Genomic DNA, 15,101 nt, shown 5'->3' with positions numbered 1-15,101 from the left:
TACATATTTTAATTTTAGTAGGTACTCACGTAAAAGCATGCATGCATTATGTAATTCTAATTTTTACTTTTTCTTATACCTAAACTATCCCTAAACTATAAAGATGGGCGTTATTGGCTATTTACGGCAACGGTTAATCAACAGTTACTTAGTTTCAATACCGATATTGTTAACCGTTGCCGAATATCGGTATCAGAGTTGTGTTTCAACTAATTTAATATGCGCAACGCGCAGCGGTTTCTGTAGTAGTAACTAAGCTAGCTGCCGTATCAATACCGTCTGTATAGCTAGCGCGCGCATATTCACTAAAATAAAACCAATTTTACTTTCATGAATATCGTGAAGTAATCACAACCTTAAGTTCATAGCAGTAAAGTTTAATTTGATCATTGACATAGGTCAAACTATAGTGGACGCCTGCACGAATAGTTTGCCACAGTCCAGTTAACCAAAAACATTTCATGAAGATTGATAAACCAAAGAGGACCTTATCTCTATTACTCTAAGGCTAACTGTATATAGATTGACAGATCAAAGTGTAATGGACAAGTACTTGTACAGTTAAGCCTTAGCGTAATAGAGATAAGGTCGGCTTTGGTTTACCAAGTTCTTAGTTACTAAGCCGGTAGCCAATAACCGCTCCTTCTCAGCTTTCAGTGAAAGAAAGAAAGAGAAGGCATAATTATTGCGTTTCTAGTTACCAAAAAACCAAACAATGCATTGTCAGTTGCCAGTTGGCAGTGTTGCGTTGTCAGGTGGTTCGGCATAGATGATAACTGAAAACCGTTGCTAGCTACGACAATAACGCTACGGTACGCTATAGGCACGGCAGCAGTTTTCAGTTAAGTTAAGCTATAGCGGACACATGTCTACTAAACTACCTAATATATATTTGTGGGTGTATGGGTATAAACCTTTTATAAAAAAACCCCGCAAACTATTTTGCACTTGCCTTTACACAATTTTAAAAAATCTATTAAAAGTATGCTCCTGAAAAAAGCATATTACACAATTGAAGATTATCTAAATGATAAAAGAGCGTGGATTTGACCTGCAGCAACGCGCAGGACTGCAAATACTTTTCTTATACATGGCATAATATTGTATATCAAATCTTTGAAAAGAGCAACCGCCGAGTTTCTTGCTGGTTCTTCTCGATAAGAAAGGCATTCCGAACCAGTGGTAGATGCATCTGATGATTCAAAAATACTTTATTTTATTTATCTACTTAATTACCTATTTACAATTTTACCTAACTTAACTAATATTAATGTAGTTAAATATAATGATAATTGTACTCTAATTTAGTTACTAACATAGTTAATAAGGTCTACTGTTACTAACACGTCATTATGGATGAAACATCTGAAATAAAATAAATATTATTATTATAATAGAATAAGGTACACTATAAGAGATACCTACTAGATATTTTACATGAAATAAATAAAATTTGATTTAAAAGTGACATGATAGATTTAAAACTATATTGTTTACTAGTGACCTGCCCCAGCTTCGCACGGGTAGCTTATAAAAAATTTCGTAAGATCTCATATTTTTTTCAAAATAAAATATGGCCTATGTCACTCAGGAATAATGTAGCTTTCTACTGGCGAAAGATTTTCAAAATAGGTTTAGTAGTTTCAGAGGTTACTTCATACAAACAAACTTACAAACTTTACGTAGGTACTATCCTAAACTTTTATTTTTTTAAATTTTCCGCCAGTAGCTTTAACCCCTCCCCGATGGCCTGCAATGCCTGAGATGTAGCCGTGTCCCGTTCGCGCGCATGATTGACGATCGCTTCAAACAGCAACGAATTACGGCGGTCCACCTCAATCCGCTGTTCTTCAATTGCCAGAAATCTCTCTGTCATTCTAGAGAACTGAGACAGCCGCTGAGTTGGAGGTGCCACTGTTTGGCGTCTTTGGCGACCGTGACGGTTGGATGGCGCTAGAACAAAAGAAACTTACTTAGATAAGATTAAGTAGAATTTAAAAAGTTAAAGTCAAACTATCCTAATTCAAATCTGTATGTATATTTACTGACACTAACAATAATTTTATTATTGGGTAGGTACTCTAAATCTATTGCATTGGCTAGTTATCTTGTAAATTAAAATTACTTGTCAACGGGGAAGGTGGCTGGTTCTGTGCTGGTGATCCCAACAGCCAATGTTGGGCATTAAGCGTGCGCCGTGAGGGATGAGCACCCGAGCCCGAGGGTGTTGTAGGCAAAGGCGGTGGTCCACTAATTCCAGCTGGTGGGGTGTGCGGTGGGGAAGGAGTTACAGTGCTCTGATTCTGAAAAAAATAGGTATAATAATATCAGATGTGTATATTTTTATGTAACAATTTGATAAGATATTATTAGTTGTTAACATAAATCAATAGCAAATTAGCCTTACCCTGGTACAAATGACTATATCGGACAGTGTGCTCTGAGTGCTTCTGTGAAATTGATGGTCCTAAAACAAATCCAAATACTGTGAATAAAACAATAAAATGTGAATAAACATATAATATAGTATTTGACTATTTTATTTGTCACTGACAGATGTTTATATTTTAATTAAGAAATTAAATACCTATTTTTAATGCAATATTGTGGCTATTCTATTGTACATTGTTACTAAACTTTGATAATTCGAAATTTAATTTATTTAATAACTTTATTACAGGAAGCATTATGAAAGGGATAGCAATATATTTAGATCCATAATTTTAGATTAGAGATTGTGTACAATAGAATTAATCACACCAACGATATATAATTTTATTTAGTGTCACAGAGTTGAGGAAAAACATAAGGTGAAACGTTTCTTAATGTGGTCTCTGCATTAAAAGTTAAAACACATTAAGCGCAACCAGTTTTTTTAAATGAAGTTCTATACTTTTTACAAGGTAACTATTCACTTACTCCTGTTTGTGGTAGTGGAGCATCTATCTCCAATAATTGAGATCCCAACAATGAGATGCTCAGTTCTTCAGAAGCTTGCTCCACTGTTTGGCTTGTGCTTGCAGATGTCTGGAGAAGTTATAATTATACAACAATAATTAAGTACCTATATATATATATATACGTATAGTTTACGAAATTAGAAGTCTTGTAATAAAATGAAACCTACTTCAAATGGGTTAATTTCTAAGTGCCTGTCACCAGTACCAAAGCTTTCTCCACCCATAAGCGACAAAATTGTTTCCTCGACGTCATTCAACTCCACCACCTCCGCCCCAACACCAGTCTTGTTTCGGGCACGATAGCGAAGGGCGCTTTTTTTTTTCACGGCGCTCTTTTTATCTGCCCAATACTAAAACAATTTTAATAAGCATATTAGGTATGCACTTAAAACCAATTAATTAATTGCTACTTTGCTACGTAAATATAATATAAAATAAGAAAAAAACCTTGATCCACTGTTTTGAGGTTTTCACACATCCTCCCAGGTTGTTAAGTTGGAGTGCCAGTGCCTCCCAAGATCTTCGGGACGCGACCCTTGCACTGGGCACTTTAGAGAAACCCTTTGCAAGGCTCGGGTTTCTCTGAAGGAACTCCAAAAGAGACTCGATTTGAGCCCTAGAAGGATGTGACGCTCTTTCACTGGTGCTGTACGAAAGGAATTCTTGTTAGACACTAATATTATGTTAGATTTGAACATAACTTGTAACTAAAGAGCAAAATTACAATACTTACTTCATTTTTTATAAAGTTTTCCTTCAACAAATCCTTTAAAATCCACAAAACAATAGCAACTTTTAATCCACAATTTCGAATTCGATCACTAATGTCACTTGGTTTGTAAACAAACTTAAAACTTTTTAATTCGCAGCCATCTTGCGGCAAAAACCGGTAGGTCCTAAATGTAATTTCGGTATCCTAAACGATAAAAAATGAGATTTATTTTTTTATGAGTACATTTCTTAATACCAAAACTATAAATCATACATTTTATTAGAAATGTGTACGTATTTTGATAAAAGACGGATTTAAAGATTTTACCGATTCGCTTAACCATAGAGAACACATCCCTAGGCGTTCGAGTTCGCATCACGTTCGCATTCCGAACTCACTTCACTTCGCATGTGCGTAGCAGATGTTTACAGAATACCAAACCAAGGTGAAATGAGTTTGCTTTCGAAGTGAGTAATCTCACTTGAGTGAGCTTCGATATCGAGATGGTATTTTAGTGAATAGCCCTGAATAGTGGCGGTATTCGTGAATTCTTTTACGATGGTACGGAACCCTTCTTGTGGGAGTCTGACTCGCACTTAAGCGGTTTTTTACAGCTAATATAGAATCATTGAATAAGTAGATATATTTTTAACGGGAACCGATGTAACTGTTATTGGTATCGTAAAAAGCCATAATTTCAGTTTTCCATGAACTGTACATTTATAATTATGTAATAAGAAATGGGGCGCGACGTACAGACGTTACAAACTGTTTGTTTGTATGTAAATTTGAATTGTAGCAGAGTGAACTAGAGTGAGGGGACTCTCGGTTTGATCCTGAATCCTAAAGGTCAACGAACGTTGCGTAAGTAGGCCACTCGGAGTCAATGCCGCGTCGTAGGTGGGGCATTGACCCGAGTTTTGCACGCTATACATAGCGGGTTTGAAAAATACTAAATCACTAAAATTACAAAATGAGACAAATGGTTATTGGTATTGGATTGTGTTTAGGTAGTAAAACAAATAACGCTAAGTTTTTGCTAGCGTTCTGGCTACACCCAAAATTTTAACGCCTTATATAGGCATGAAATAGTGTGACATAAATTGTACCAACACCTTACATCCTATTTCAACAAATAAATTGATTTTGATTTAGATCGCGCGGAGGAAATCGCGGGCGATAGATAGTTTTACAGAACAACTTGCGAAACCGTGAATAAACGCGAGTTAATACTCGTATGTAGATATGGGTATATTACATAGTCATAGGTATACAAAGTTTTTAGGTATAAAGGTCAGTTCTGGGAAACACTGTCGTGCTCATTAACGCCACAGCACGCACGACCGACGCACTTCTAGGGCTCGTAAATGGAAATAATGTAGGGAATATTATCTATACTATCTATACTTAATATTATAAAGACGTAAAGTTTGTTTGTTTGTTTGTAGGAAGTAATTTCTGGAACTGCTGAACCGATTTTGAAGATTATTTCACCAGTAGAAGGGCATTTAAGAGAAGCTTTTTTGCAGCTACTACCACCACCGCTAAAATCGTCAATCGTCAATAAAACACTTATTTGACACTTTTTTTATCTTAAATAAATTTGAGCCTCAATAGTTCAACCGGTATAGGAGTGAACTGAAAACCGGAAGGTCGACGGTTCAAATCCCGCCCGTTGCACTATTGTCGTACCTACTCCTAGCACAAGCCTGACGCTTAATTGGAGAGGAAAGGGAAATATTAGTCATTTAATATGGCTAATATTCTTTTAAAAATAATAATAATAATTCTATACTCAAATAAAAATACTTCTTTCAAAACACGTTCATTTTGCCATTTAAGCAGACTCTTTAAATTTAGAGGGCACCTCGAGAGGTCCTTTGTAATTTTAGAGAATTTTAGGTTGACGTTTCTTAATTTAGACATTTAGTGCGTGCAACAGAATAACTTTTGCTCTTTAAAATCTAAATTGAATAGTTTAGTGCTGTCAAATTCCATTTTAGGTTAGACCTGTCATTTAAGTGTGTTTTCAGAATAACACATCTCTCTAAGTCTAATGTTAGACATTTTAAAATTAGAAAAATGCCTAGAGAATTGGCCCCGTCGGAACTTTTAAAACTAAATTTAAAAAACATATAAGCTAGTGATCCTATGAGTGTTCTTTTTTTCCTTTTAAGGCACGGAACCCTAAAAATGTCGGAGTCGGATTCCCTTATGTCCAAGTCAATAAAAGATCCAATAAAGTCTGGCTATCTACTTGTTGGAGTCGATTAAAATTTAAGACCTATAAGATCTAAACAATCTACAATAAAATGTAAAAAACATTGTAGAATATATTTAGAACCTTAATAAAATTAACCATAATGGCTCCCATAAGGCGTCTTACACACGAACGACTGTATTTTATTATGCCTGGTGCTTTGGACTAATAACCATAGATTTCAATGTCACTATGAATAATCCACACATCAGTAGGTACCTCAGTATCCTTCCCGGTACCTCAACAATGAAGAAGTACGTAGGTATTTCAAAATTTTAGGAAAATGGGTATTTGACTACATCAAAAATAAATTAATTGTCAGAGATTAGTAAATAGAGGGTCTTCCTAAATTCGTAAAATCCACGTCCGTTGTTAGTTTTAAGTGTAATAACCATTTTAAATTATCGATTAAACTAAAAAAACTCGTCATATTATTGTGACGTCACATTTCAATATTGCATAGAAACTCGCATACAAAGGGCGCGTTTTGACGTTTGGTAAAAAGTTACTGATTTGACTAGTTGTCAAATACCGTATTCTACTTCTTTATAGGCGATGAAAATTGGTATGAAAATGTTTGTATCCATCATTTTTCAAGTTGTGTCCATGAAAATTGATATTTGGGCTTTTGGTTAAAAATAAAGAAGTACATGTTTCAGGATTATTGGAAACTAGCCGATGCCCGCGACTTCGTCCGCGTGGAATTAGGTTTTGTAAAAATCCTGTGTGAACTCTTTGATTTTCCGGGATAAAAAGTAGTCTATGTCACTCTCAAAGTCTTTACTATTCCCATGCAAAAAATCACGTCAATCCGTTGCACTGTTGCGACGTGATTGAAGGAAAACCCAACAAACAAACACACTTTCGCATTTATAATAAGGGTACTGATATTGACAGTCGATAGTCTGCACGAAGCCTTGTCTAAAGGGCTTTATGGCGCTTTTATTTTATCCCCCACTATAATTAATTTAACGTTAATTAACTACAATTTAGCAGTTTTTTACTTTTTACCATTAAGATCCCACGCGCCCCGACTTTCAGCCCACGACTTAAAGTGGGTATTACCAGTATTACTTAGTGTAGACTATAGAATAAGAAATTCTATATACCTACTCATACTCCCTAGATCCTAGATTATCTAAATATATAAGAAGAGGTGACTGACTGACTGATCTATCAACGCACAGCTTAAGCTACTGGATGGATCGGGCTGAAATTTGGCATGCAGATAGATAGCTATTATGACGTAGGCATCCTCTTAAAAGGATTTTTGAAAATTCAACCCCTAAGGAGGTGAAATAGAGGTTTGAAATTTCCACGCGGACGAAGTTGCGAGCATAAGCTAGTTATCTATATAAGTCCCGCAAATTACTATTGCGCTGGAACCATGTCTCATTAACATCGACGTCGTTTTGACGTCAGCCGAAATAAAAATATACCATCAGCTCGAAACTTCAGTCTAGTACGGACGTCACTAAAATGGCGGCCATTTATACTTATGTAATAAATGCGAAATGCTATGGACCTAGCTATTGATTCTCATTAAGTTTTGAAGCTATTCTCCCTAGATTACCTAGGTTATCTCTAAATAATAAGTAAGGTATTTCATTTCACACACTTATTTCTCGTCAGGTTAATAGTAACCGGCGATATATAATCTCTAATTAGTTCTTAATTGGATGAAAGTTATCACTATAAGTGATCAAAGTTACCTTATTGTTCTTTTATAAGCTTTTTTCTCATGAAATCGACGTCGTCGCTTGAGTTTATTTTCTTTTTTTATTAGGTTGCACACACAATATGGTTTACAATGAACTAAAAGCTTAATTTGCTATAATCCGCTGAAAGAGGTCGAATCTGTATGGTGTAACATACAGCATACGAAATGCAACGCCCGCCCTCCCACTGCTAAACATGCAGGAAAAAGCAGAAAAAAACTCCGAAAAATTAGAGATGCGTGATCGGGATGGCTCTGGCTCCCCTAGGCTTCTTAGTTTCAAACCATTCTTTACATGAAACTAAAGAAAGTACGGTTGACACAAAAATTATGAACTTCTCATACAAAACAAAAGACATTCTTTCGTCGAACAATGGTCGTTTTGTCATGTCACATTATGGATTATTGTGGGAATAAGACCTTTGCCTGTTGTCATGGAGACCGTGGCGTCTGTCAGATCATTTTTGTATTGTAATGATAAGAATCGTAATCAACAGAAATAGGTATAATAAGGCGGAAAATTTAAAATTTCTGTCATGGGCATTGAAATTAGCATAGTGCCTACGCTGCTGAGTGTGAATACCCGGCTGAGTTTGTTGTGGGCTCTTCTCAGACCTGAGCGCGTTTGGAACCCTCGTAGCTTTAGTTTTTAATTTCGCGTAATTATTATCACCACTATAATATCATCTTACAAATGCAACAACTGACTTTCAAAAAGTGTAAATTATTACCTATTTTGAATAAACCATTTGATTTGATTTGCTGGAAGAGGGTACAGAGTTAGAGGTCCGGGGAGCGGACATGGGCTACTTTTTATCCCGGAAAATCAAAGAGTTCCCACGGGATTCTTAAAGACCCATCCGATTCCGATTTATATGAAATTTGGTCCTTGGATTTTTTTTAAACATAAATCCATCTACGGGCATTATTCTAGTATGTTAATGGCACCGATTCCTTTTTCTTACTCTAAACTAAATTTAGAGTATCTACATCCTTTTCTTTTTAACAATGCTAAAAAAGGAACGTAACATGACTTTCACATTTAAAGACTCTAAATTTTAGTGCACAATACAAATTTAAACAGAAGGTTCACGAGTGCGTGCTAAAATCACGGGTTTTACCATCTAAAAATTAAATTTAGAAATGTCAAACTTCTTCTGTCCTTTTCATATTACAATAGTAAGAAGAGGGTGCGAATACTCTAAAATTAGGTTGTGCTTAGAATCATTTAGTTAATTGTAGCTTAAAGCAAACTGTCGCTAGTTAGTTTGTGGCAATTCGTGGAACCATTCCTGCCACGCGTCACCACGCCATGTTAACATGACGTGCGGTCAGACGTTCATGAGTACCGTTAGCAAAAAAAACTATCATCATTTTAATAACAAGTATAGTTTCTAAATAATTTTAAAACATATCAAAAATTATATGTACTTAAAATTATTTAGGAATTTTCTTGAAGTGTAGGTAAAAACACTATCATAAAAATTATTATAAAACAAGGCGGCGTCAGCAGTTTACGCAATCCTCGTGCTGGCGCCTAGCAGTTCACAAAGACAGTGCACCACCGGCCGCGCCGCGAATCGCACTCATCAATATCATTATCATATCAATTATCAATTAGTATCATTAAAGGAGCTATCGAAGGACATATCCGTTATCATTTCTATCATTATCAACAACCCCTGACAACAAGTAAAACTATATACTTGTTTTATAATTTTTGTTGAAAAATGTGTCTAAGATACTACCGTCTTTTAAACACTATAAAAATTAAAAAAATAAGTATGTATAGGCAATAAAGGCAATATGATTTATTTGTATTTTATATATTTTCATTTTTTACAGGCACACGCTTGACTAAATCACACCTGATGGGAAGTGATAATGTAGCCTTGATTTATGAAAACTGCTCCTTATCCCTTTAGTTATCTTTTTTTGACAACTGTACCTACCATTAGAATAATTTGAAGCCACGCACGTTTCGCCGTGAGGTATAGCTAATGTACAGAGTGCTTATATACCAACAGTGGTGTAGACTGTGGAGTAACTAACTTGATTGACTAACTCCTAGCAAGTCTAGCAACAAATCTATATCTATACTTATACAGGGTGTAACCAGAACGCTGATTAAAACGAAACAGGTGAGTACTGATGATTACTGATATGGTACCACAAAAAAAAATACAAAAAAACCTATATTTTGTAAAAGTGCACGATATATTGCAGATAAAATATCTGACTGACGCTAGAGGTCTACAAACGTTCCGTATGGACACTCGAAGTCATTGCCACGTAGGTGGGGCGTTGACCCGAGTTTTGCACGCTATACATTGCGGGTTTGAAAAATACTAAATCACTAAAACTACAAAATGAGGCAAATGGTTATTGGTATTGGATTGTGTTTAGGTAGTACAACAATTTATTGTGTTTAGGTAGTACAACAATTTTTTAGGTTAGACCTGTCATTTAAGTGGGTTTTCAGAATAACACACCTTTCTAAGTCTAATATTAGACATTTTAAAATTAGAAAACCGCCTAGAGAATCGGCCCCAATAATGCTAAGTTTTTCTAGCGTTTTGATTACACCCAGTATATAAAAGGAAAAGCTGACTGACTGACTGACTGATCTATCAACGCACAGCTGAAACTATTGGATCAGGCTGAAATTTGGCATGCAGATAGCTACTATTATGACGTAGACATCCGCTACGAAAAGATTTTTGCAAATTCAATCCCTCAGGGAGTAAAACAGGGGTTTGAGACTTTTGTAGTCCACGCGGACGAAGTTGCGGACTTAGTTGTGGTTAAAAATAAATAGGGGGGTAAGGTGGTGCCCCAAGCACCCCAATCGTCAACCTCACCCGCACGTGGTGCCCCATGTGAATCAGCGAACGAGGATATGACGGCCGAAGAATGGGGGGATAACCATTCCAAATTGCTTGGTTTTGAATAACACAGACGAGAGACGCGCAGCAGCGTCACTGGTGCGAAATGGCCTGACCAACCCGCCTGCCCAGCGTGGTCAGTATATGGGCACTACTTTTAATGAGCAGCGCCAACAGACAGAGGCCCCCCACTTCCTCGCAGCCCTGCTATTCCCGATTAAGGTGGTTGGGAGCGAATGGATGAGGAAGGCGGAGGACCGTGTTTGGTGGCGCGCTCTTTTTTTTTTTTTTTTTTATTATTATTAACACACAAGAAAATTTACATATAATAGGTAGTACGCATTGTAAAAAAACCACAGAGGTTTGACCCTCAATGCGTACGTCTGCGCATTACATCATGCCTACTTAGTCATAAAACAAAATTAGAAATAATACTATTACTATATTATAATATAATAACTTAATGTTAAAAACAAAGAACATCTTGGAAAGGCCTACGTCCAGCAGTGGACGCAAACAGGCTGATGGATTGATTGAAACTTTGCTTGTCATTTTGACAAGTCGCGTACTATACTTGAACAGTTTTTTCTTTTATCTGTAGTCTCAATATGTAATGTAGGTCTTGTGAAGGAACTAGTTTGATGAAAGTAGGGAAAGTAGAAACATGTATGTAGTACCTACGTCGCCCCTATTTACTTTGCTTGCTCAAAGGAAATTGATATAAAGGTTAGTATACACTAAAATAAATGAAAACGGCAAGCGGCGCAAGTATGCCTCTCTTATCGAGATTTACATTTTTGTAGACCCTGGGGCCATGGAGTCTTAGTGCAAAAAAAATTTACGAGACATATCACCGCGATTAATAGCCTCATCTGGTGACAGAAGGGCTGGATCATTTTTTGCGCAACAGATCAGTCTGGCTGTCCAGCGCGGAAATGCAGCCAGTATTCGTGGCACCATTCCACGCGGGCATGATTTGTATACTTAGTAATTAGATAAGACTAGCTTTCAGTTTTATTGTAATATTTTCATTAAATAAGTGCGAGTCAGGCTCGCGCAATGAGGGTTCCGTAATACGGTCGTATTTTTTCGACATTTTGCAGGATAATTCAAAAACTATGATACATAAAAATAAATAAATCTGTTTTAGAATGCACAGGTGAAGACCTTTCATATGATACCCCACTTGATATAGTTATCTTACTTCGAAAATTGAAAATACTAGTTATTAGTTCATGAATCATGACCACAATTTTTTTTGTGTGATCTAACCCTAAATTCACGGTTTTCAGATTTTTCCCCAAATGTCAGCTATAAGATCTACCTACCTGCCAAATTTCATGATTCCAGGTCAACGGGAAGTACCCTGTAGGTTTCTTGACAGACAGACAGACAGACAACAAAGTGATCCTATAAGGGTTCCGTTTTTCCTTTTGAGGTACGGAACCCTAAAAACTGCCATACCTCTTCCAGGTTAACCCTCTTACATCTTAGAATGCATCATCACTTACCACCAGATGAGATTTCAGACAAGGACTAACTTGTATCTGAATTAAAAAAAAAACAGAAAAATATGGAATGGAACAGAATCTAGTGTGCACTTCCCTTTATACCAATATCCGCCTCCGGCAGGTCGTAGGTAGAACGCAGCTCTTTGATAGTTTATTTACCTTCGATTTACCCTAAAGCCTTTCTTTACTACACTGATATATAAATGTTCCAATGTATTTGCAGGGCCGTCCATACCCGGGGATTCAAGGGGTGTGGAGCACCAGGGCGCAGAGCCCTAGGTAGCGCAAGCCAACCGCCTATAAATTTCGATAGGTACCTAGTACACTGAGACGAGACCACACGACTGGAGCCGCGGGCACAGCCAGTGGTGTAGCGATAGGGTGGTAAGCCGGGCAAATGCCACGGACCCACGGACCAAGAAGACCCCTACAGCCCTTGAGGGTCGGGGACTAAATTTAAATAATAAATAATTTCGCGCTCGCTTCGCTCGCCCTTATAGATATAGGTAGTACGGGACAGGTCGACATGGTAGTCGGGGTGGGGACGCCCCGCTTCATACCCCGAATGCCATCTCGACCTGTCGTGTACTATGTGTGCTGCTGATTATATAGATAGTAGATACTTTTAATGGGGAGCGGGGCGCAGACTAACTTTCACACCCCGGCGGCGAATATGCTTAAGCCGGCCCTGACTAGATGCGGCGCTTCCTAGTAACAACTTCTTCTAACGAACATCGACGACGGATAGCGGAGACTTAGTAATAGGGTACGGAACCCTGAAAACTTAAACCCAAGTATGCGCTTCCCCTTATGGTTTTAAAGCAATAATCTGCACTCCCCTTTATACCAATATCCAGTAGGTTGTATTCAAATTGAGTTGTCTGATCAAAGGACCAATATAACCACGTGACCAAAGAGCCTTTAAAAAAAACCGGCCAAATGCGAGTCAGGCTCGCGCAATGAGGGTTCCGTACTACAGTCGCATTTTTTCGACATTTTGCACGATAATTCAAAAACTATGATGCATAAAAATAAATAAAAATCTGTTTTAGAATGTACAGGTGAAGACCTTTCATATGATACCCCACTTGATATAGTTATCTTACTTAGAAAATTGAAAATACTAATTATTAGTTCATGACCACAATTTAATTTTTTTTGTGTGATCTAACCCTAAATTCACGGTTTTCAGATTTTTCCCCAAATGTCAGCTATAAGATCTACCTACCTGCCAAATTTCATGGTTCTAGGTCAACGGGAAGTACCCTGTAGGTTTCTTGACAGACAGACAGACAGACAGTCAGACAGACAGATAGTGACGTCTAGGCCCCAAGGAGTGTGTGCATAAGGTACAAGGAGCAGACATATAAAATACTTGTAGGGCACAGATATGTCCAGATTTGCAACTAGCGTGGCCCCCTCAGTCCCTCTCGCTTAGGGTCAGCCAACTGGCCAGGTCGCCAAACCTAATAGCCGGACAGACCAGCCAGTTTGGCCGGACATTTGAGAAGAAAGGCCGGACACCCTACATTATTGCGGATTTCACCCTACATATTTGACAACATAAAAAATTGTATGTAAAATCAAGCTTTTTTATTATTGTCATAAATCTTGTTGTCAGGCGGCACTGCCTCCTGCGGGAGCGACCGACAGTCGACTCGCCTGCGCTCGTTTGCGAAATGTAAAAAGCCTACCAAAAGCCGGACAAGCCAGACACCGTTTATTTTGGCCGGACACGCAATCAAAAAGCCTACCTATGTCCGGCTTTATCCGGACGCCTGGCAACCCTACTCTCGCTCAAGCAGATTTTCTTACTTGTGAAATGTCATTCCTTCTACACTTCACGTTGTTTGTCAAATACTCACGTACAAAAATACATTTTGGCAAACAAAAAAAAGTGGCCACGGTGATAAGGACAAAACATAATCATTTTGTCACGTTCTAATAAGAGCTTAAATGAATTTAGCATCTCGCTCTAACAGTAAGTGGCACAATAGGGCTACTTCTAATAGTCCTTATTCTGAGTTGTAGGGAGTCAAGAAGGTGGGAAGGGGGGGAAACGCCAAGAGCAAGGTACCTGACAGGCGCTCTCCCGCGATTCGGCCCATATAACCGAGAGGTTGCATGGGCCGAATGGTATAGGGCCATAGCAACTTCAGCGGGGAGGGGCGATGCACGCACAACAGACGGAAACGTTTAAGTTCGGAAACCAGCCCGGAAGGAAGTAGAAGAAGAAGAAGATGGGGCCATAGGAGATGGAGGGTTGTTCGAAGGATTTGGTCTCTAAGCACTGAGGAATTTGGGACAAGAAGACATCTCGACGCGTCCTGAACGCTTCCCAGCCGAGTTGGCGACCCCGTGAGTCTCGGGTCCATTAATGTCACTTTTGTCAATTTCCGCACAGTGTGCATTAACCCTAACATCAATCACCATCAGGTTATAGGTAACCAGGCTAACAAGGTCCGCTAAGTATGTCACGCATAAAGGTATCAGTAATGTAGCATCGTGATTACAGACCCCACCATCCCAGTTAGAATAACTACCTTTAACTAGATCTGTAGTGGTTTCCCCGGATTTGATCTAGAAAAACCGGCCAAGTGCGAGTCAGGCTCGCACAATCCATACTTCCATACTAATATTATAAATGCGAAAGTGTGTCTGTCTGTCTGTCTGTCTGCTAGCTTTTCACGGCTCAAGCGTTCAACCGATTTTGACGAAATTTGGTACAGAGATAGCTTGCATCCCGGGGAAGGACATAGACTACTTTTTATCCCCGAAAATTAAAGAGTTCCCTCGGGATTTTCAAAAACGCGGGCATCATCTAGTGTCGAATAAATACGACTGTAGTACGAAACCCTCGGTGCACGAGCTTGACTCGCACTTGGCCAGTTTTTCCTTTTGAGGTACGGGGCCCTAAAAACCATCTAGTCACTCACTGACCGCTCCCATAATAACACTTCGTTCGTGGTAGCCTAGTGGTTAGGACGTCCGCCTTCCAATCGGAGGTCGGGGGTTCGATCCCGGGCACGCACCTCTAACTTTTCGGAGATATGTGC

General features: G+C 38.3%; 2 protein-coding genes across 4 annotated transcripts in view; both read right to left on the bottom strand.

Moving 5' to 3' along the window:
• qsm (Zona pelucida superfamily protein qsm) overlaps positions 1 to 15,101 on the bottom strand; it is a 50,788-nt gene that overhangs the window by 21,415 nt on the left and 14,272 nt on the right. The gene's annotated exons all lie outside the window — the stretch shown is intronic.
• On the bottom strand, positions 1,456 to 3,779 carry LOC117994702 (uncharacterized). Of its 3 annotated transcripts, XM_069508073.1 has the most exons (7): positions 3,694 to 3,779; positions 3,408 to 3,606; positions 3,128 to 3,310; positions 2,920 to 3,027; positions 2,408 to 2,467; positions 2,126 to 2,303; positions 1,456 to 1,953 (listed from the first exon to the last, which is right to left on the bottom strand). In XM_069508073.1, exons 1-7 carry the CDS (start codon positions 3,696 to 3,698, stop codon positions 1,703 to 1,705), a joined length of 984 nt encoding a protein of 327 aa, XP_069364174.1. In that variant the 5' UTR covers positions 3,699 to 3,779; the 3' UTR covers positions 1,456 to 1,702. The 3 variants fall into 3 exon arrangements, with proteins under 3 accessions (XP_069364174.1, XP_069364175.1, XP_069364176.1); XM_069508074.1 differs by lacking the exon at positions 2,408 to 2,467; XM_069508075.1 differs by lacking the exon at positions 3,128 to 3,310.

Source organism: Maniola hyperantus, chromosome 27, assembly GCF_902806685.2.
Source record: "Maniola hyperantus chromosome 27, iAphHyp1.2, whole genome shotgun sequence".
Lineage (NCBI taxonomy): Eukaryota > Metazoa > Arthropoda > Insecta > Lepidoptera > Nymphalidae > Maniola > Maniola hyperantus.
This window is presented reverse-complemented; position numbering and strand designations above follow the sequence as displayed.

Bases quoted from the DNA above. Each gene is read 5' to 3' on its own strand.
- LOC117994702 (XM_069508073.1), bottom strand. The intron at 3,311-3,407 runs GTTTTTTTCTTA...AAATTGTTTTAG, and splicing joins CCTCAAAACAGTGGATCAAG to TATTGGGCAGATAAAAAGAG. The intron at 3,028-3,127 runs GTAGGTTTCATT...TAACTTCTCCAG, and splicing joins TAGAAATTAACCCATTTGAA to ACATCTGCAAGCACAAGCCA.